Source organism: Dioscorea cayenensis, chromosome 3, assembly GCF_009730915.1.
Source record: "Dioscorea cayenensis subsp. rotundata cultivar TDr96_F1 chromosome 3, TDr96_F1_v2_PseudoChromosome.rev07_lg8_w22 25.fasta, whole genome shotgun sequence".
NCBI classification, from domain to species: Eukaryota; Viridiplantae; Streptophyta; class Magnoliopsida; order Dioscoreales; family Dioscoreaceae; genus Dioscorea; species Dioscorea cayenensis.
The window spans coordinates 19,033,917-19,057,345 of NC_052473.1; the positions used below are offsets into that span (position 1 = coordinate 19,033,917).

At 35.4% G+C, this 23,429-nt stretch overlaps 1 protein-coding gene across 3 annotated transcripts; it reads left to right on the top strand.

The window, feature by feature from the left end:
* Positions 1-901: 901 nt before the first annotated feature.
* On the top strand, positions 902-22,833 carry LOC120253162 (paladin). 3 transcript variants are annotated; one of them, XM_039261479.1, is made up of 19 exons: positions 902-1,145; positions 3,620-3,751; positions 3,910-3,981; positions 5,823-5,893; positions 5,981-6,080; positions 6,178-6,276; positions 7,064-7,190; positions 8,648-8,778; positions 8,858-8,917; positions 9,086-9,321; positions 10,073-10,502; positions 10,711-11,034; positions 11,151-11,756; positions 11,924-12,097; positions 15,326-15,589; positions 15,673-15,956; positions 16,051-16,329; positions 16,918-17,040; positions 22,318-22,833. In XM_039261479.1, the coding sequence occupies exons 1-19, from the start codon at positions 948-950 to the stop codon at positions 22,448-22,450; spliced, it is 3,843 nt and encodes a 1,280-aa protein (XP_039117413.1). In that variant the 5' UTR covers positions 902-947; the 3' UTR covers positions 22,451-22,833. The 3 variants fall into 3 exon arrangements, with proteins under 3 accessions (XP_039117413.1, XP_039117421.1, XP_039117428.1); XM_039261487.1 differs by having other exon boundaries at positions 15,359-15,589; XM_039261494.1 differs by having other exon boundaries at positions 16,918-17,065; positions 22,318-22,407.
* The last annotated feature ends 596 nt before the right edge of the window (positions 22,834-23,429 follow it).

Below are 23,429 nucleotides of genomic sequence, written 5' to 3' on the forward strand. Positions count from 1 at the left end.
GACTTTTTGAAAAACTCGTGTTGTTTTTTTAAAGTTAAGCATTTCTGGTTTCAAAAAAGTTGTTTTAGATTAGTTTTTTCTAGAAAAAGCGAAAACTAAAAAAAGATAAGACAAAGCATGTGTTTTGAGCTAGTCGACTAGCTCGAAAAAAAACTGTTTTTTAATTTATTTTTACAACTTCTGTTTTTACAGAAAAACTAATCCAAATATAAAATAAAAAAATGCTTAACTTAATTTGGAGAAGCACTTTTATTAAAATAAAATAAATCCAAATAAGGCTTAAGTAACATGTCAAGATATGTTGGCTTGGAGAGAATCTGTAGGGGGAAATTGGGAATATTCAGTTAAACTAAAATTAGTATTCTGGGCAAGCTGGCCAACAACCCAAATTGGCAAAACACCTCGGATGCCTCTGTGGGCGGTGTGCGGTGTGCGGCCGCCCGCTTTTGCCCGTCCACCTGTCCCTCTCCCTTTGCGATTCGCACGAGATTTGCTAAAATATATATAATAAGAAATGCAATGAACGCGCTCCCTAGTCCCTTCCAATCTTGCCCACTCAGCCCTGCCACCACATAACCGAAGTTACCGCCGTTACCTTCCCGACCTTGTCCTTATCGTCATCTCTCTCTCTTTCTCCTCTCTTTCTCTCCGCCTCATTTCTTACCCCGCGCTCGGCTTATGTCACCCACTTTCCGCATTATATATCTCCACTCTTCAACAAGCTTACCCTTTCCTCTTCCCTTCTGCCTTTTCTTTTCTCTTTCTTCATTCCTGCCCCTTTCCTGCTATGCGAAAAATTTGTTCGCTTCGCCGTCGCTTCCGGTATAGGTAGTAAATTCAAGGGATAAAACAAACGAGGACAATAAACAAAGGATAGAACGAGAGGGTGAAGGAGAAAGCATCTTGGAGGAGATTAGATTGGTAGGTTATCCACATAGCATAGTAGAATGACGAAGGTGCCAAGCTCGTCGGCACCATCAATATCAGCATCTATTGGTAGCGTGTGTGATGAACCAGAGCACGTTATGAACTGTAGAGGAGGGTCGGTCCTTGGGAAGAAGACCATCCTCAAGAGCGATCACTTCCCCGGCTGCCAGAACAAGCGCTTGACACCTCAGATTGAGGGCGCTCCCAATTACAGGCAGGTCTGGATTCCCTCCCCTTCCTCTTCTCTTTTATATCTCTTTCTCTCTCAATGCTTCGTCATCCCAAGGAAAACAAAAAACCACCTCTTTCATGGGAATTCTGCATCTTCTTCAGCTTCCTATCATTTGATCGGGTCAGGATGACTTCTTGTTGTCACAAGATAGAGCTATCTATTTCTATGTGAAGCTATAGAACGAACGGAAAACTCCTACTCACCTAATAGTTTTTTTAGTGCGACACTAGATCCAGTTTTTGCTTGTCGAATTTGTTGTCAACCTATTAAAAACTTGAAGAAGGTAGATCCTACACGGGCTTTTTGCATCCAATGCATCTAAATTGCCTGTTTGATGAAACTACTCTGAGCAGCAAAAAAAGGTTTTTTATTTTTTATTTTTTTATTTTTTGGGTAAAAAAGAGGAGTTAACATCAAAAGTTTATTTAATGCAACAAGACTTGTAACCACCATTAACATGATTAGGAGGATGAAGATTAGAACAGAAATCACCAAAGACCATATTTCTAGAATCCCAAATGGGTGCACAAAAATGTGCAGCCTTTTTGTACTTAGAATAGTTTCAACTACTCTTTCACAATGATATACTCTTCATTTCCATTTTGGTTGTTTCTGATGCTTAACCCTATAGTTGTGGGATTACTAGATATTATGTTGTATTGTCACTATGCCAACTTCTGTTAATGTAGTCACCATACAGTGGGCTGCCTAAATCCCACCAGATATGGCAATGTTGGGTTTCCTAATCCATCTTTATTAACATGATGATAATGGTTGCATATCTACAGACTGTACATGAATGAGGAGATCTCATAATGAGTTCTCATATTGAATAGCTTCAAATTAGAAGATTTCATAAGATCGGGACTTTTATCGCACCAAAAGGTGTTATTGGATTTGGTTAACGTATATCATTAATGACATCCCCTTCACTGATCACCTATCTCCATATCTAGTTATCTGATAACATGTCTAAAGGTTAGTGAATCTCATTTGTTCAATATGAAGCTTAATGAACCCTAATCATTCCTCTTCAAAGTGAATAGGATTGTACTAGGACGGCTCCTCATGCATTATTGTCCCTTTCATTTATCCGTGCTTTATCATTTATTATAGACTTAGGCAAGGTGGCAAGTCAGCGGTTAATTGGACTACTTGTTGGATCTTGATGGTAATCTTAAGAAGCGCAGGTAAACAGGAGCATTTGTGAAAAATTAAGACACCTTATGCCATGGTCACTTAGTTTGCAATAGATACTTTAGTGAACCCAGAGAGGTTTCAGCTAACAGGTGTTGTTCTCAGCCAAGTTGGTGATAATATCCTTTGTAAGTTTGCATCCCCAAAGCTGTCTGGGAGCACTCCTGTTGTAAGATAAAAGCAGACTACCACCATATGTTATCCATTTGAAAGTAAGGTTGGCTGTGGAGAAATGTGTTAATTAAATATGTAACGCAAAGAGATTGAGCAATCATGATTGTTTGAGAGATGTTAATCAAATATTCCATTGTGTGCTGGTGTTGCTGTAATGACATGTAAAGTGAGAACTATCTATGACCTATTGCTATGGCTTGTTTGTATTATAAGAATCAGCTATAAACACTGAGTGGAAAAATGATAATCTGGATGGCTTCAATAATTTAATTCAAACTTTAGTTTAATGTGCCTTGTTGGTGGATGTATCTTATATTATCTCCTTATCTAGTGAAGATATTGGGGTATATGTCTCTAAACCATGTGACCTGTGTGTGCTGGAATATATATAAATTGTTTTCATCATATCGCCTTTATTGGAATAACCTTGTAAGATACAACCTTTTTTTTTCATATTTGTTCTTTGGTTGGACAACTGACATCAACAAACTGATATTCTGAAACTGGAAGAGATTTTATTTTTCTTCTCTTTTAACTCAGTAATAGTGCTGGATCCTTTCTTGTTAAACTATTTATTGAAGTTATACTGAGCTATTATCTGGTTCTATTTTCTCTTTTGCATGAATCTATTATATTGCAGTATTTGATGACATATCTGTATGCATTCTTTTGGACTGCGAGGGAAATATTTATTTTTATTGTTTTAGTTTAATTTTTGTTCCCCTCATTCTACCTATACTTAAAGTGTGATATGGAATTAATCATCATTCCTTTTCTGTATTATAACTTATGGTCATGAGTATACTGTGTTATATGCTTGATGTTTCTTTCTCTGGGTATCATGCACACAAAGTCAATGCTTCTCACTAAATGAGATCCACAAATAACAATTTGAAAAATTATGTCAGACATCAAGAAAGCACTAATTATTCTACATGCATGCATGGGCAGTTATTATAGTGTCTACATTCCCTCAGAGAAGTTTTGAAGGGCTTTGCCCGTTCATCGTATGTTTAATCACATGCTTGAATCTATAATTATTCATATCTCCTTTGCAACTAATTATCTTCATCTTTATGACTTATTTAGGCTGGTTTTTTGCGTGTTCATGGTGTTGCAATACCTACAATTGACGGTATTAGAAATGTACTCAATCACATTGGTGCAAAAGGGATGCACAAGCAACAAAGAGTGCTGTGGCACAATCTTCGTGAAGAACCAGTGAGTTTTTGTTGTGCTTTGAATGGAGAGGTTTTTCTTGGCTGCACAAATTTCCTATCGTTTCCTTATTTTTTTTTCTGGGTATGTATCCTGGGCTCTTGTTCTTTTCATTGTATTTGATTGTTATGATTGGTCAAACCCTCGGTTGTTTGACCCAGGTGGTGTACATCAATGGCCGCCCCTTTGTTCTGCGAGATGTGGAAAGACCCTTCTCCAATCTTGAGTATACAGTATGTAAAGCCTGAACTCTAGGTTTTTTGTTGGTCGCCTGGATTGGTGTGTGTATATATATATATAGTCATTTAACTGTTGATCTTACGTTACAATGTACCATTGTAAAATATGAAGTCTACATCTTTCCATCCCGTGCTGAGTATGGGTAAATCCGGCTTGATAATCGCTCTTTTATTTATGGTATCATTATTTGCCTTTTAGAGTAAACATGCATTTTTCTGAACAAAATATTAAAGATTGTTCATTGTCATAATGCTATCTATGTTTTCCTTTCCTTGTGTTTCCTCTTTTTCCATCCTTTTGAAGATAAATTAAATATCTTTACTTCGGCAATGCCTTATCTGATCGTTGTGTTCTTGATTTGCCATCTTAGCAGGGTGCTAAATTGGTGCAACTTTTGTTTTGTTTCTAGACTCTTATTTTTCACTAATTTTGATGCAAATTAATACTTGTCTCTGTTAAATTCATTTCCTCAAGCACTTGCCAATGTACAATATTTGAACTATGAAACATCATAAATCATTTTGTGCTTCTCGAGTTTTTTTTTGCTTCAGCTGCAAATTTGTTTGTCTTCCTTTCTTTTGCCTTCACCTCCTTGCTTGAGATCCAGGCTTATACATTCAGATTCTTATTTACCAAATTAGTCAATTTGAGACTGTTAGTTAGTCTATCACACCACTTTCATCTGCGCTAATATATTTTAATAAGCCACACCGCAATCAAGGCGAACAAACTAATTAAACAAATTTTGATGCCATGTTAAGTGCAAACCAAACATATCACATGGGCATGATTTAACCAAAAGCTTAAAATTATAGGATGAGAGATTTGGATTTATATTATTTAAATCTTAATTTACCAAATTAATCAATGTAAGAATATCAATTATTCCAATAGTGAATGGGCTCTAAAAAGTTCCAATTTTTAGAAAAAATACATCCAAGTGCTCTTTCTGTTTCTTTTTTACCTTGATTTTCAAGTCCTTGTGTTTAGCCCGGTAAGGTTTTTATTGTTCTAGTTCCCTGCATGGCCACTCTTGACTTTGTCTCATCAAAGCAGTCTAGCATTATATCACGTCCTGCATTAAATGTTTATGTATTTTATTTTTTAAAATTATAGAGTTTGCTGCCTCACAGAGGATCTTTATTCTGTATTGCTGTCAATGTTGCTCCACCAAGTTTAATCCTGTTTCTATAAAAGGTCTGCTTTTTCATTCATGCCATGAATGCATGAATCGCTTCTTGTCGTATTGTGCAATGACTCTTGTGTGTTTCAGCCTTATTTGGACCTTTAGACAAATCCAGCTTCTTCTTGGACCTCGTCATATCTTTGTTGCACATTTGTCGCGTTGCTGTATATGATTTTTTCCACATTTGCCAAAAATGTATTACTTCTAGGCTTCTATCGTATCTATCAAGTAACCCTCTTGATCTAACTAATTACATGTTTGACTGTAATAATCTCATGTCTGCTTTAACAAGCTTGCTGTTTTAGTAAGACACACATCAGTCTTGATAGTTAGCTAAGTCTTGCAAGTTGCATGAGCTTCATGCAGCATGATGAGATCCACATATGCTTTGTGCTTTCCTTTAATGTTTAAGCGGCTTTCTTGAAAAACTCACCATATCTTCTTCTGAGTACTTTTTTTTTTTCCTTTCCATTTCCATTATTTCATTTTCATCACTCTTTGAGCATTTAACTAGACACTGCAAGAGTTCATTGAACAACACACTGATTGAACAACACACTGAAAAATTTATTTTCTCTTGCACTCTACAAAATTTATCTGAATCAATAATTGCCTTCATTCTTTGAGAATGCTATGCTGTTAATCTAGGGAATTAATAGGGCTAGAGTTGAACTGATGGAATCAAGACTGAAGGATGATATCTTGATGGAAGCTACACAGTAAGAATTTTAACTCTTGCTTTTTTCTTCTTGAATTGTAGTAAATGTTTACATACAGATTCTTTACTTGGTGCATTTGATAAACAGATATGGAAATAAGATTCTTGTAACTGATGAACTACCAGATGGTCAGATGGTGGATCAGTGGGAACCTGTAATGCGCGATTCTGTTAAGACACCTCTTGAGGTTCTATATGTTGTCTGATTTTGTCTTCTCATCTGTATGATGCTTGGCCAGTGAATATTTTCAGATGTTCTGCTAAGTTTTACCAATTTAATGTCAGGTATATGAAGAACTTCAGCTAGAAGGGTACCTTGTTGACTATGAGCGTGTTCCCATTACAGATGAAAAGTCCCCCAAGGAACGCGATTTTGACAATCTGGTTAGTCAGTCTATTCATACCTGTGTTTGTTTTAAATCAGGTAATTATACAAGCATAAATAATATCAATGGGAGAGAGGAGATTAATGAGACTGATCAGTCTAATTAAGGGCCAATCAATCCCGTAATGATAAAAGCGAGCAATTAGAAAGCATTACTTGTGGCAATTATGTCAGTGGTCCATATCAAAATACAAAGAACTGGAAAGCATCTATGCCCAAGATAAAAGTATTATAAAGGTCATATTTTCTCTTTATAGATTGCTTGCACCAGGCCAGATTTCAACGGCTTCAAAAAGTCATTGACTCAGGGGACTTCCCCCAACTCAATTGGTAGCTCTAATTTTGAAGTTCAGCAATCAACTATGTTCTCACTATAGAAATGGAAGAGCAATCAGCTATGTTCTCACTATAGAAATGGAAGTTTATCAGTTTATGGCCTCGACAAGGAATGGTTATCTAACCATGGTTGTTGAAAAACTCATGGGTGAGTCAGTGAAAAAGTTGTTTCCCTTGATAGAGGTCTGGAGTTCAAGTGGTGGCACAAAGAGAAAACGAGTGCCTTGGTCACATTCTCACAAAAAGTAATACTAATAATAATAACCCTCCAATAATGATTTACATGATTTGTTTTTTGTTTATGGTTCATTTGCTCTACATGTCATTATTAAAAAATACAAGTTGTCCATAGATGCTTCAGTGTTATATCTTCATTTTTTTATTTTCCACGCCCTATTGGGTAGTGCCTTCATAGCCTTTTCTCTAAGGTAAATTGTCTGTTTCTTACAGCTCTGTAGAATCTCACAAGCTGATATAGATACTGAAATAGTTTTCAACTGCCAAATGGGGAGGGGCCGCACTACAACTGGGATGGTCATAGCAACTTTGGTTTACCTCAATCGAACTGGTGCTTCAGGTTATTTTTAGCATATCACTTTGTCTTTGTTGTGAATCCCATAAAATGGTTGAATTTATGCTATAACTCCGCATTTGTCTAAATTTTTATTGCCAAATATTGTCTTTTTCTTTTTGAAATTTCCAACAACTCTCCACATATCAATGGAAATTATTGTCAAACCCAAAATTTATCCAATTTTATCATGAATATATTTCTGAATTTATGCTATAATTCCACATATGTCTAAATTTTTTATTACCAAATATTGTCATTTCTTCTGAAATTTCAACAACTCTTCACATATCAATGGAATTTATTGTCAAACTTAAAAGTTATCCAATTTTGTATGTACCATTATTAAAAATATGAATTATCATAGATTTTGACTTGATGCTTATGGGAATGCAGTTTCGTTTAAACCATATTGTTGTGTTTTACCATTATGTATAATAAAAATTACTATGAAAAAAATAATTCAACAATATTTATGCTTTTAAATAAGAAAAACCTTCAATTACGATAACATGAAGGGTGAAAATGTCAAATTTAAAGAAAAAACCTCTTAGATTCAAAGCTCTACCTAGTGTTGGGCACAGGCTGGTTAACTAGGCCCAATGTTGGGCTCAATTTAGGTTTGGGTGCACTGGACGGGTAGCTTAGTTTTGGTTGAATCTTCACCCTGGGTTGGATCATGGGCCAGCCAAAACAATTGAACCGGTGGGCTTGATTGGGTCGGTTCATTGGCCAACCTGTGTCTAGTTGTTGAATTAAAAACTAAAAAGACTTGCATTAATTGGTGGGTTGAAGGATTTTGGGGTAGGTAGAGGATTGATCCAGTGAGTTAACCCACTAGTTCAACCTGTGAGTTAATGGTCCAGGCTCCTCATGACCCATAACCGGATTGTGCATTAGTTGATCTTGTTGGGTCATTGAGCAGGCCCACTGGTTCTACGACCCTCCGTGTTCTTGGTAGGCCCCTCCTACTTCTACCACCACCTCACTCCTTTCCCAAATATCCATTCTTTATTCCTTCTTATGCTTTCTTTCTTTGAAGATATCAAAAGAATAAAAGAAGGGATGCATGAAACCAACACAGGTGGGCATGTAGAGAATACCTAGGGATGCGAGACAACTCTTTGTGAGGAAAATGGCAAAATATCCCCGTAACTTTGGGAGAAGGGGTGCCTCCTCACAAAAGGGTTGCCATAATCTAATCCACCTTTATTTTCTATTCAAGTACCTCAGTTTTTCCTTTGAGATTCACGGCAATAACTTGACTTAGCGGCTGCTACTGTATATACTCGGACATGTATCTAGCTGTCTACATGAGTTCATCAACATAGTCTTTTTGGAATCAAGCATAATAGAGATGACCTCTGAATGAATGCCAGATCTTATTTTGTAGATCATTGCATCAGTCTTTTGGCTTTGCCTGGCTAACTATAATACATTGATTGTTTATTCATTGGAAATAGGTATTCATGACACAAATTTTATTGGAGAAGTAGATTCTGTAGCTGATGTGACTGATAATTCAACAAACTCTGAAGAGGCGATTCGCAGAGGTGAATATGCAGTCATAAGAAGCCTTATCCGTGTTCTTGAGGTAATAAATGATAAGATATCAACTTGCTTCAGTAATTTTGGTATATTCACATATTCATTTTGTTAGGATATTCTCTCAGGGTGGTGCAGAGGGTAAAAGGCAAGTGGACAAAGTCATTGACCAGTGTGATTCTATGCAAGTATGGCTTGGCTAATTTCAATTGTATTTATACAAGGTTTTATGTCTGAGTTTTCTTTTTCCAAATGAAGCAATTTCTAAGAATGTGTAGAGCTTTGTGTTTTAATACTATCTTTTACCAAAGAGATTATTGATTTTTGTCTTTATGCTGATTGGGCTTCTCTGGCAGAACTTACGAGAAGCTATTGGAGTTTATCGCAATAGCATTCTACGTCAACCAGATGAAATGAAGAGGGAGGCATCACTTTCCTTCTTTGTTGAGTACTTGGAACGATATTATTTCCTTATCTGCTTTGCTGTGTATATGCACACAGAGAGGATGCTTGTTCATGGCATTTCAGCAGAGCAAAGAAGTTTTTCTGATTGGATGAGGGCAAGACCTGAACTATATAGCATACTTCGCAGGTGAATAAAGAGAGATTTAATGAAAAATCTTGTTCTGAATCCTTAACGGTAGTTATTTGTGGTAATAATAGTAGTAGTAGTAGCTATTTTCTTCACTAATATAAGTGTGATTAATTAACTAGTTTAACCTATTTTCAACTTTTACCGCAGAACTTATCAGCGCATTTAAATATTTTATCACTAAAAAAAAACCATTATCAAATTTAAATATGCATCACTACCAGAAAATTGGTGCTTAATACGACCCATTATAAATCTATTTCTGTATATTTTTCCCTTCCACTTATCTAATCTACTAGAAATAGAGACTCAACTGTCTAGGTGTATATTAAGTTTTTTGGAGACATCATATACTACATCATGGGGTAAGAATTAAGTTTCTGGCATTTATGGAATGCTTTTGCAGTAGACTCTAATGTTCATTGTGGTGTAGACTTTATGAAAGCATTTTTTAGTATAAGTAGAACCAATATGTAAGTTTGCATGTGGCACCACATTTTTGGCAGCGAGAAAAAGATGCAGGTAATAGGAAATGTAGAATTAATCATTGCTTTTGAATTCAATAATGCTGTTTGATAAGTGGAAGGTTGCTTAATTCACCTGTCTCCTTTTATCTAGGTTTTCTTAAGTTAGTTTTCGTGAGAGTTCCTTTTTGACTTTCTTTTTCTAATGCCTATGATTCTGTATTATCTTGTTCTTCTTTCATGTATTTTGAACATTAACTGCAATCTTGTTTCCTTTGGTATTAAAGGTTGTTAAGGAGGGACCCAATGGGTGCTCTCGGATATTCAAGCCAGAAACCACACTTAATGCATATAACTGAATCTGCTGATGGTCGTCCTCATGAGATGGGTGTGGTTGCTGCAATGAGGGATGGAGAAGTTCTTGGAAGTCAGACAGTTTTAAAAAGTGACCACTGCCCTGGCTGCCAAAATCTGACATTGCCAGAAAGGGTTGATGGTGCGCCTAATTTTCGGGAAGTTCCTGGTTTTCCTGTTTATGGTGTTGCAAATCCAACTGTGGATGGGATCCGAGCTGTTATTAAGTGGATAAGTTGTACTAAAGGCAGGCGCCCAGTGTTATGGCACAATATGCGAGAAGAGCCAGTTATATATATAAATGGGAAACCCTTTGTATTGCGTGAAGTGGAGAGGCCATATAAGAACATGCTTGAGTATACGGTATCAATTTGTTACTTTGTTTCTCATCCTTTTCATCATGTGAACTTCTGCTATACTGGCTGTCAGAAATGGATATAGCAAAAATTTACCTAACATCATGACTTATAGGGATTAACATATTGACCTTAATCATGGTATTGCAACACCTTTCATTAGTGAACAAATATCATTATTGTTGAATTGATGGTTTCAAATGATATTCAACCAGGGAATTGATCGAGACAGAGTGGAGAGAATGGAAGCCCGCCTGAAAGAGGACATTCTACGAGAGGCAGATCGCTATGAAGGTGCAATTATGGTAATTCATGAAACAGATGATGGTCACATTTTTGACGCATGGGAGCATGTAAATGCTGAATCTATTCAGACTCCGCTAGAGGTCTATGAATGTCTAGAGGCTGAAGGTCTGCCCATCAAATATGCTCGTGTGCCAATTACTGATGGCAAAGCACCTAAAAGTTCAGATTTTGACACAATTGCCTTGAATATTTCTTCTGCTTCCAAGGACACTGCTTTTGTGTTCAATTGCCAGGTATATACTTTCTTCTAAGCATCTTGTATCTTTAATTATCTAGGTTATTGAATTTGTTTCTATGCAGTGTCTGTTTTGAGTAGACGGCAGATGAACTTTGCTATTTTTATTTTCAGATGGGCAGGGGTAGAACAACTACAGGAACTGTAATTGCTTGCCTTCTGAAACTTCGAATTGATAATGGAAGACCTATCAGAATCCAGCCCGAAGATGGTTATCATGAGGAGAAATTGGATGCTGGCTCCTCCAGTGGTGAAGAAACAGCTGGTGATAATGCTCAGTCAGTGTCATATGAAGTAAAAGCTGGAGTTACAATGGAGCCACATCGTACTTTTGGAATTAATGATATCCTACTATTACGAAAAATAACAAGACTCTTTGACAATGGAATTGAATGCCGAGAAGTTTTAGATTCTATAATTGATAGATGTTCAGCCTTGCAAAATATACGGCAAGCAGTTCTGCAGTATAGGAAGGTGTTTAACCAACAAAATGTGGAGCCAAGGGTGAGGAGGGTTGCTTTAAATCGTGGTGCTGAGTACCTGGAACGCTACTTTAGGTTGATTGCTTTCGCTGCATACCTTGGAAGTGAAGCATTTGATGGTTTTTGTGGGCAAGGTGAAACGAAGATCACATTCAAAACTTGGTTGCATCGGAGGCCAGAGATCCAGGCAATGAAATGGAGCATAAGATTACGCCCTGGGCGATTTTTCTATCTGCCTGTAATGTCTTCCTTCTTTTTGTTGATTTAAAAGCAATAATCTTCTTGTTTAGTTTATCTCTTAGTTTGCATGTGTGTGTTTGTGTTATTATGTTACTTTTCCTACAAGTTTTGCTTTCTGGTGATAATTTCTTCCAATGAAGATTACTCTGACTCTGTTTACACCAGGAGGAATCAAAAGTACCATATGAACCACAGCAAGGGGATGGCGTAATGGAAGCTATAATTAAAGCTCGCAATGGATCTGTTTTGGGAAAAGGATCCATACTTAAGATGTACTTCTTTCCTGGACAGAAAACTTCAAGCTGCATAAAGTTTTCTGGTGCCCCTCATTTTCACAAGGTATAATAAAGTTCATTTCTGCACAGCTAGCTCACTAATTGATTAATATATGTCTCTCACTGAGCTGTCGATGTGCTTAATACAGAGATATGAGGAGAAGACATTCACATCATAATAGAGAGAACAATTTAAATATATCTTAACCCATGCATTGTAGTAGTTTGTTCTTGCTTGCATGGTTTTTAATTCAAATCATGTTCGAACCAGCAGCAAATGTCTTCAGAACTCTATCTTGAGATCCAAGCTTGTTTGTTGAGTTCTTATTCTATACTGGGACCTCCCTGATGTTGAACAAGCACATGTTGCTTATCATGTAGTTAGCTTCATTCTTGAACCCTTGCACATGCATGTAGTTTCAAATTTGAAATCATGATCAGGCTTTCACACAAATGTTGACCTTTACATTCAGAGCAGGTTCTGTTTGTTACGTTCTTATAGTGGAAATCTTATGCTTGCCTGAAGTCTGGCCTCTCTGATTGTTGATCACAATATCTTGCATATCATCCACTGTTCACTCATTGGCATATATTAGCCATGAGCATGCTCCAAAAAATTAAATAAATAAATAAATAATAGCAAAAGAAAAGAAGAGAAAAGTTCTGGCACTGTCCTTCTCTCGTCTTCCAATCCCTATTATTTTTCCTACTTTTCTGTTGGCAATGATGTTTCTTTCGCAAGTTTCTTTCGCGAGTTAATATTTTAACTATTAGTGTAATAATATATGTTAAGGGTGTAAGAGTAATAAGTCTTTTGGGTTAACTTTAGAAAATCTTAATCCATCTCTTATTTAAATAGAATTGTGACTCAATTGTAATGTGAATTTTTTTTTTTTGGTCTTCAGATCTATGTCTTTTTTCTTTCAATAGTTTGTTTGTTTTGAATTGCATCAACATGGTATTAGAGCATTGCTGTGAAAAAGGTAAAAGGATGTTTGTTTTCTAAATTTGTCTAGAAGAACATATTGATTCATGCATAATGAGCATCAGAATCCCTATCACAGATGCACCTTGGAAGTTTTTTGTAATAATTCCAAACTCGTGTGAAAGCATACCTTCTAGTATGCCACAATTATCTGTCTTCTTGACATTGACTTGTATGTATGAGCTATTCAAACCCATATATCACTGATTACCTTTGATATAGCTACCAAGGCGCCATTATTTTTACCATTCTTCCAATTATAGGCATGTGTCTTCATTGTTGATGAACTTCAATCACAGAGTCAAGCATGCCTAAACCACATTACATGACATTTTGAAAGGTGAACAACTAAAAGCTGACTTAAAGGGTAATCAATGTCAAAATCCTCATCCTGTCGAGTGGAAAAAAAGGATGGAGAATTTAGTCTTGATATGTGTATGACAATTAAAATTTATAGAACACATCTTACAAAATGGCCACCTATTGTTTGTTCTCCAATGACACCAACCTTTAACTTTGCTTGGAAAAAAATAAACAACAGCTGATTTTTTGTAATCTAATCCATGATCAACGACATTCCTTAGGGCCTAGTTAAATTTGCTTGCATAGATATTTATTTCATTATTTTCTTTGAAGATGAAAAAGGTCCTTGTAAATAGATCAATCTGATGAACTGGAATTAGCTATAAAAAAGTCATTAAAGTTTTGATTGTCAATCTGATGATCATGGCTTTTGATCTTGCCATTGTTCTGCCTCTCACTTATGAATTTTCTTTTTTGAATTTTCATTTCTATTTACAGCCCAAAGTTGGTAATTTTCTCCTGGAATATTAAGCCTATAGTGGGTGTGATGAGCTCCATAACATTATTTGGTTACCATTTCCCTGTGCTGGGTATAACATTATGTAGCATCTACTTGGTTTCTTTCCTTCAATGACATTTAGTGTTGATCGAGCTCTTGGTTGTCGTCTTGTTTATGAATCGATTAGGCATATGTAGTTATTGTCATAAGGTACTGCCATTGATACTTGCTTTTTTTATTCTTTATTGATTTATTTATTATATATATATAATCTCTGCTTTATTGATTTGAGACTTGCTGCATGGGTCATTTGTTGGAAAACATTTTTATTATTGGCAAACTATTGGTATTACAGTGTAGCTTCAGTTTTGTTGTTGATATTTATTAGATGCAAACCCTAAATATTATTTGAGCTTGATTCAACCCAAAAGTTTAATTGATAGGATGAGGGGTAAATTTTTTAATACGGCACCAAACTATGGCCCGTTTTCATTTTGGGAGACTTTAATTTAAATCAAAATGGTTACTCAACTTTAATTTTGTTTCACTGGGTGGTCACCCGAGAGATTTTGGTCTATTTTTAATGATCTGATGTTAGAAAGAAATTTCTGTCAGTATGTGAGATGGAATTACTGACATGGAATTGCCAATTGGGCAGATAGTGTGTCATGTATATATTGACAGAGAATTTTCGGCATCTTTATCTAAAAAAAATAAATCGTAATCTCTCGGGTAACCACCCATAAATACAAAATTGAAGTTAGGTAATCATTTTGATTCAAATTGAAGTTCGGACCCATAATGAAAAAGGGCTGTCAAAAAATTAACCCTAGGATGAGAGATTGGGGCTTATATATGCAAATTCATATTTACCAAGTCAACTAATGTGGGACTATTAGTTACTGTAATTGGACTTTTTGATATGTGCTATTCTATTTTTAACTTGCTATAGTTGCACACAAACTAAACAAATCAAGCTCTAATATTATTTTAGATTCAAACTTGACATATAATCTGGGTTTGATTCAACCCAAAAGCTTAAGCCAAGGGGGATGAAACGCGTTTTGTTTTGTTTTTGTTTTGCTTTTTCTTTTTGTTTTGCTTTTTTATTTTTTATTTATTTATTTTGGTTGCCTTCAACAATTGAAGTGTTCCACAAACACCTCATTGAGTTGTTTGACAGCTCATCGTTTTATTATGATTTGAATTTCGTTTTTCTTAGGAGTTTATTGTGGTCGTCATGGTTCCGCTGCCTTGTGTTTGGTATTTCTTTCAATATCGTTCCCAACGTTCTGATTGCAATGCCAAAGAAAGCTTATCACATAATTAATTTGCTTTTTCTAACAATGTTCCTCACCTCTTGATTTGATTGCATTGGTTAATTTCAAGTTTGATTTATATCATGTAGTTAAATTACATATATGTATATATATATATATATATTATGACTATCCTTGGCAGCTGTTAGGGTATTTAGTTTTGAATAAATTGATAATGTTGTACAGATTCCTGGTGTTTATCTGAGGCTTGTCTTCCAGGTGGATGGGTATCCTGTTTATAGCATGGCAACAGCAACAGTTGATGGTGCTAGAGAAATACTAGCCTATTTAGGTGCCAAAAGGACGACATCTGAGGAAGTTACTCAAAAAGTTATAATAACAGATTTGAGAGAGGAAGCAGTTGTCTACATCAGTGGTACACCATATGTACTTAGGGAACTAGATCAGCCGGTCGATGCTCTTAAACATGTGGGGATTACAGGTCCAATGGTGAGTGAATTGTTTGAACTCTTGTTTGTTTATGAACAGAGCTATTATTGGTTTTTATAAGCCAGGTTTGGCTATTCATGCAGGTGGAACATATGGAGTTACGGATGAAGGAAGATATATTTGTTGAAGTCACACAGTCTGGTGGACAACTGCTTTTGCATCGAGAAGAATTCAATCCAGTTTTAAACCATTCCACTGTGATTGGCTACTGGGAGAACATTTCATTAGATGATGTCAAGACCCCTGCTGAAGTGTATGCAGCCTTGAACAGTGAAGGCTTCAATATTGTGTACAGAAGGATACCATTAACAAGGGAAAGAGAAGCCTTAGCTACAGATGTTGATGCTATTCAGCATTGCAAAGATGAGTATGTGCTTATCCTGAGCATCCCTATTGCACCATTTGTTTTGCAGTTAGTTAATATTTGTTTGTCTCCATGTAACTTTGATTCCTCCTTGCAGCTCTGCTGGATGTTATCTTTTCATTTCGCACACTGGATATGGTGGAGTTGCTTATGCAGTGGCTATTACTTGTCTTAGACTCAATGCTGATGTTAACTTTGACTCGGAGAGAACTTTGGGAAATCATACCCTAGTAAGATCACCTAATGAAAGCTTAGCTTTTCGGCATTCTGGTGAAGATGAACTTAACCAGGGCAACTACCGTGACATACTCAACCTTACCAGATTGCTGATCTATGGCCCTGAGAGCAAACTTGAAGTTGACATTGTCATAGAAAGGTATAACATGTTTTGCAAATCAAAAAAGATTTTTTTTTCCTGAAACACAAATCAGAAAAGTTGTGATTGATCATTTAGCACACAAGCTTTTCTATTTCAAAGAATATATGTTTCCAAAGTAGTTTGATGCATGCTTTCCTTGGACTTATTAGTTATTTTTCTATGTGGCATTTCTTGCAATATTCCTTTTCATGATGGCTAATTCCACTACTATTTGAGGATCAATCAGGTCTAAAGTATGCCTTCTTTACTTACTGGTTTGTGAGTATTGATATTTCATCATCTGTAAACTCTTTAAGATCTGTGTGATGTTTTTGTTAGTAACTCATGCTTTGAGTTGGGAACTTCTGTTTCTAATTATTTTGTGGCCTACACAGTTTTTCTCTTTGCTTTTTTGGGTATTGCATCTGATCTCTTTTTCTTAAAGAAAAAAAGGATTTAGATTAATTTGACTTCATTGTTTTCAGTAATAGATACTATAGATTTGATGCAGTTTATTATGTTTATCATTATTTTTTAATTTATGACCATCTATTCCGTTGTGCAGTTATTGAATCCTACTACAATTTTGTTCTTTTTATTTAAAAGGTGTGCAGGTGCTGGCCATTTAAGAGATGAAATTGTGCACTACCGGAAGGAGCTTGAAAAGTGTCCTAGTGATGATGAAGAGACCCGTTCCTACCTTATGGATATGGGCATCAAAGCTCTGAGGTCAGTTTGACTCCAAAAATCAAAGGTTACATTGTCTCACTTTGGCATGCATTCATGCGTAACATGTTTCCCTATTTACATGTCAATGCTTGCTTATTGAGGTTCTCAAAATTTGATTCACAAACTGCACTATGACATATAACTTAACAGTGTTGCTTCTTTTTTTTTTCTTGAGCACCAATATAAGCATAAAACGTTGTCAAGAATGCATTATCCATAATACATGGGCTGGGATACATTATTGCCATATTGCTTCTAATACCATTACGCCTCTCAATTCACACTTATACAGATGCTTAGAATACAATCATGTTCATCTGCTTTTCTGTAATTTAAGATTGGCGGGGCTATCAAATTTGATTAACATTATGTAGGTCTTATGAGAAACATTTGTTCCTGAAATCCATTTAAGCTAAATGAGCTCCAACACATGTATAAATATGCTAATTAGCCATGAAATCACATCTTTCTCCAGAAGATGTGTTTGTTTTTATTCTAATATTGTATTTTCTTTTTTATCTTGGAACGTTCAAAGTACATTAATTTAAATATATTAACTATGGAAATGAATTCATCATGCCAGAAAATTTTGAGCAGATAATATAAAACAGGGCATGGATTTATAACTTAGACTTAATTAAATCACAAAATGTCATATGGTGTAAATGATGTTGTTATAGCTTTGGATTGGAATCTTCTCGTTAGATCTTTCTTGATTATATGTTAAATATATTTGTTTCTTACTCCTGCATGCGAAATGAAGCATGTTTCAAATTCTTCATTTTTACAGATCCTTCTTCAGGAATTGTATGTTTCCGGTTCAGTGGATAAGTTTATTTCTCATCCATCATTTTTTTTTTGGATACTATTCTTTTTAAGGTATTGGGCAGTATGCAAGGTCAATTTTAGAAAGCCAGGAAAAATTCATGAGGAAGACAAGGACCTTGATTCAATGCAAATAAAAATAAAATAAAATAAAATAAAATTCCCTCTATGTGAGAATCAATGTATTTATAGAGTCATAATAAACAAGTTTTCCCATAATAGCCTTGCATGCTAAAGGAAACTATATATGTGGTAGGAAATATTAATGTAAGAAAGTAGCAGAGATTTCAATAAGGAAATAGCCAAAAATTAGTCTATGGGTGCAAAATGTATAAAGCTTTTCAATGTCTATAATAGAACTGCCCTTGCTAGGAAATCGGCACATCAGTAACAATAGACTGACCTTTCTTGACCTGAGCTTAGAAAAGGTAGCTTCTTGGAGCCTACTCATGGTATTTTGTTATTGTTGTTGATACAAACCAAACACGTTGTCCTGGGTTTGATACGGCTCCAAAGCTTAAGGTGCTGTTGGCTTGGTGGGAACGGAATGAAGTGGAAATCCTAACCCTTAACCCATTATAGTGTTTGGATATAAACATGGAATGAAAATCTTATTCTTGTTCTATTATTTTGTTGATCAATGAGGTCAGGTAGAACAGATTGGTGCATGTTAAATTTATAATTTATTTAATTATAATTAAAAAAATATAATATATTTTAATTATTTTTTAATATATAATTACTAAAATATAATTATATTTTAGATAAATATTTTAACATGTTAGAAAGAAAATGTTGAATATAGAGTTGTGTAAGTGATGGCTTCAAAAGGAAATTTTTTTTTTTAAACCTTGGTATCTATTTTTCATAATAAAACTCCTTTCTCACTTGGCCATTCCCTACCAATTCATAAGGGAGTGGGAATGACCATTCCCATGGAATCAGTTATGGTCCTCTTCGCACTTTATAAACTGGCACCAAACATGAGAATGGGTGTTTTTAGATGGAATGCGCATTCCATTCCATTATCTACCCACATACCAATCAACACTTAAGCTTAAATTGATGTGGGACTAGTTACTTTAGTAATGGTTGCAAAACTTGCACGTTGGCAACAACCTATGAAAAATGGAAGGCAAAGAAAGTCTATTGAAAGAAAGATTGAATCATATGGACATCCCGGATATCAACATGTATGCCATGAGCTCAATGCAAGGCAACAACCTGTTCGCATCTTGATACGCATGCATAGAATTTATACCTAGATCTCATGCATATGCTTAGGCACTAGGTTACAAATTTTATGATTATCTTTACTCATTTCTTTTTCGTTATTTCGTTTGGATTGTTGTTGCGCAACCGTAAGCGCACGGTTTTGACAGATAGTAATAAAGTATTGATCCTACGAGGACCAAGTATGATTACCAATCTATTGCAACAATGGGTTATCTAGACAACAAAAAGATGGTAAGTAGGAACAACAGGTAGCAGGAAATAAAACACAATCAAGATCACAGGAATGCAAGGCTGTGGATTATGATTCAGGTAAAAATAGATTTAGGTTCGGGAACTCACCACAAGGTGTAACATGAATGATGCGTTGGATCTAGACTGGATTTGGGTAGATCTCTTGAAGGGCAATAATCCTAAATTACTTGTCACTCTCCTTCAAGAGATAGCAAGTTAGGTCTTGATAGGGCCATTTCCTACTTTCGTGGTAGATAAACCTTTTCAAAACCTTAATAAGCACAGTGATTAAGTGATAAACTCTCAAGAATTGCCTTTCAGTATATTCAGGGCGATTTAAGAGGTTCCAAGGCCTAGTTACCCTGTCAGTTAACCTAGATCTCTAAGATAAGCAAGCAATGCTTTAACAATTTCAAGCTGTGTACTCAAATCAGAAATTAACTCAAGAAATCTACCTTTAAGCACAAAGATCCATACTATAAGTATCAACACATCAAACACTCAACACCTTGGGCTAATCCCAAACCTAAGAAAAGTTTTGCACACGCATCATCTCAGTTACAAAGAAAACTAGAAAGAATAGAAGTTTTGCAAGCAGCAGCACAACAAGGCCGAGAGGACTCCCTATGATGTCTACAAGGGTCTGTTCTTCAATTTCCAGCTCTTCTTTCCTTCTTCAGCCTTATTCAAATTCTTCAGAGCTTCTTTCCTTCTTTCCTTCTTTTTCCAGCCGCCAGCTGCTTGCTCCCTGTCTCTCTTGCCCTAAAACCCCTTTTCTGGTCCTTTTTATAGCCAAAGATGGAAGCTGGGCTCCAGATCACTTTACAGACCACAGATAGGTTGTGTATTATCAGAAAGGTTGATTCACAGTCTCCTTAGTCATCTCTAGCTTCCTACAATCAAAACAACTAAAAAGAGTAGTTTGTACAAAAAGAAGGGGAAATAATCATAAAGACTAGGAAAAATGCATGAATATTAGCTAAATGCATGATGTTAGTAATGCAATTTGTAAGTGCAACAATTGTTCGATGGGTGTGCAGTTGAAGGCTTTCGGAAGAAGAGAAAATAAATAAATGAATGAATGAAATTTCGTATTTAACCTAGTCTTTTATTCTTTGTTATCCTTATCCGGAACATCTGTATCTATGTAATTGTTTCACACTCTGAGCCGGATATAAACAAAATACCAACAGGAGTGTGGAAATAATCAAGTCTGAGTCTGTTCATTTTGTTTAACCAATATTTGCAATAATTACTAATTAAAAATGGGAGTGTGAATATTTTTTTTTGGATATTTTACTTGAAAGCCCCTAATCATCAGCTGGGTTGGAAAATAAGAGGAAGGGATGAGAAATCTCAGGTATGAATTTAAAAAGCAAAGTTGTGAGCTAACTAGTGATTTTCTGGGGATGGTATTGTTACCCTGGAGTGCAAAATTATTGAGCATTAAGCAAGTTGGGAAGCTAATTTGTTGCATGTTTATGAGTGTAGCTGGTAAGGTTGATGTTGGGAGCTTTTCTCTCATTTGAGCCACAAGCTACAAGCAAGTTCCTGATAGTCACTCCGGTTGGCCAATTAGATACCATATGTCGTATGCATAGAAGCTTTTTACAAGGATATAAACCTTCTCTTGCAAAAGCTGCAAAGAAAAGGAAAGAGCTTTAGCCTGCCTGTGTACCAATTCTCTAAAGATTTGTCATGTTTACATGCATGAGTAGAGGATGGAGGCCTAAAAGAAAAGCTAGGATAGTGTTGTAATCTTAATCCTCTGATACTTATAGTTGTCTGGTTGTTTGTGGACTATTTCAAAACCAGTGGATTATTTTCTAGAATGGTCCAAAATCAAGGAACTTATTTTATAGATTATCCCATATTATTATGAAACGCCCCCCTTTTTTATATCTTAATTGCTTGGTAAATGCATTATGTCTCATATAGTCATGAAAACATTCATCATCATGGATTTATTTTTAAACATTCTAAAATCGAGGAACTTATTCTATAGATTACCCAATATCATTATGAAATTTCCCCCATCTTTGTCACCTATATAAATTGATTGGTAAAGGGATTATTATGAAATTCTCTGCATGACTAGGTGACTATTTGTTGTTGAAATATTTACTATCGATTTAACTCCTGCTTTTCACCAAAGTGTATCTCCCATCTTTGTTGAACTTAATTGGATATGGACTTGCTTGGAAGCATGAGGGCCAAACCTAGAGGTTATTGATGTATGAGTGCGGACATGTAAGGAAGTTTATGAAGCTATATTAAACCAAGATTGTCTTTTTTCATATTTAATAGATAAACCCAATGGAAGTTAATTAGGGCATTGACTAAAGTGTTGGTCTTTTATTAATGATAGCAGTGCAAAGATGAGGGTAATATCAGGGTTTATCTTCAGATAAATATTCAGTCTAGTTTACTTGCATCATTTTGTTCTTGTGATCTCCAGTAAGTTTAAGGTTTTATTTTATCTTCTTACCATTTTGGTCGGAAGCATCTTTGTAGAAGGTGGACTTATAAATGACTGCTGTTACTGAGAAGTTTCTATTTGTAGGTTAGATATTGTCTTTATTTATTATCCTTTGAAAATGCATAATATTGAATACTAGTTTTCACCACCCTCTCAACTTTGCTTTTAATTTACAAAAACCAATATAAGTGTGGCTGTTAATTTAAATTGCAGTCATTGACAATTAGTACTTGGTTTAGTTTGTCTTGTGTGATCATTATTAGTGAGCCTGAATTTTCCTAGTTAAATACCCATGGTTGCAGTTGTCATTAAAGTAGCTGGAACGGTTAGCTGATGTTTAAACATTAAAATTTCATGGATGTGCATTGGTGGCAACAAGTTAAGCAACTTTTGATCATAGTGACCAAGTTATGAGTTCTTCTGCGCCCTTATTTTTGTATGAGTAATGCTCCTCTCTGATATTGTTAGCTGCTATTTGAATCTTCTGAGCGCTATCTTTGTTGCAGGCGATATTTTTATCTGATCACCTTCAGGTCTTACCTCTACTGTACTTCTCCAAGTGATATAGGGTTTGCATCTTGGATGGATTCTCAACCTGAGCTTGGCCACCTTTGTGGTAGTCTGAGATTTGACAAATGATTGAAATGGCCAATCTGTCCTGTTTACAACCATGATGGGGTTTTGGTGGCGGTGAAGTACAAAGATGTCGCTTGTGAATGAACAGAGAAATGTATTCCTTACTAGTCATGGGCATTGGCACAAGTCCATTGACGAGTCTGCAGCTGTCCCCAATTTAACATGCATGCAGAGTGTTTATATCCCAACGATGAGAATGTAAATTTGTAGCATCTTTTTGTTTTTAAATGGTTCATAAGTTATTGAATAAAGTATCTAGTGTTTTGTCATCTGTATTTAACAGATCCAATGATCATGATGGGTGACTTCTTGAGAAGTAAAGAACAATGTACAGGAATTTGGTGTTCCTCGATAAAGATTGAAATTATCAAGGGGTGTTTATTTTTATTCATATATATATATATATTTATACATATTTGGGTAACAAGAGAAAAGTAACGTTATTCCGTTCATTGTGTAAATAGATTCAAGAACTTGTACAGGACTATGATGTCTGTTTCTCAACCTTTTTCTGGTTTTGGGTGGCTTATTCTAAAAAGAAAATACAGGTTTTTGAAAAAAGGTTCTAGCACCGGAAGCAATTTTTTTTTTTGGGTTAAGTTTCAATAAAAACCTTAAGATCATTTATAAAAATTTCAAGAATTTTTTTCATTGTATTAAAATCCTTGATGCGTAATACGTTAAACATTTCAAGAACCCTATTGTTTTAGTTGAAGTTGCATACAACATATGAACTCTTACAAATTAAAACATTTTAAAGTAAATATAATGGCCGGTATTTTTTTTGTTTTCACAATTATAGAAAGATCCTCATACTAGTTAAATGTCATGGAACAGGTCTCCTATTGTTCGAAGACTTGACATATGAACTCTCGTAACATTTTGGTCATTAAAAGGATGATAAGCATGTGAGGCCCATTAAAAGCTTTCATACTTTTCGGTGACCTGAAACATATCTATGACAGGAAATTTGAGTCACCAA

What these genes read in the sequence shown, in the direction of transcription:
- LOC120253162 (XM_039261479.1), top strand. Translation starts at nt 948, where the DNA reads ATGACGAAGGTGCCAAGCTCGTCGGCACCATCAATATCAGCATCTATT. An exon ending in ACAATCTTCGTGAAGAACCA is followed by an intron (nt 3,752 to 3,909) that starts GTGAGTTTTTGT and finishes TGTTTGACCCAG; the next exon opens with GTGGTGTACATCAATGGCCG. An exon ending in ACCAGTGTGATTCTATGCAA is followed by an intron (nt 8,918 to 9,085) that starts GTATGGCTTGGC and finishes CTTCTCTGGCAG; the next exon opens with AACTTACGAGAAGCTATTGG.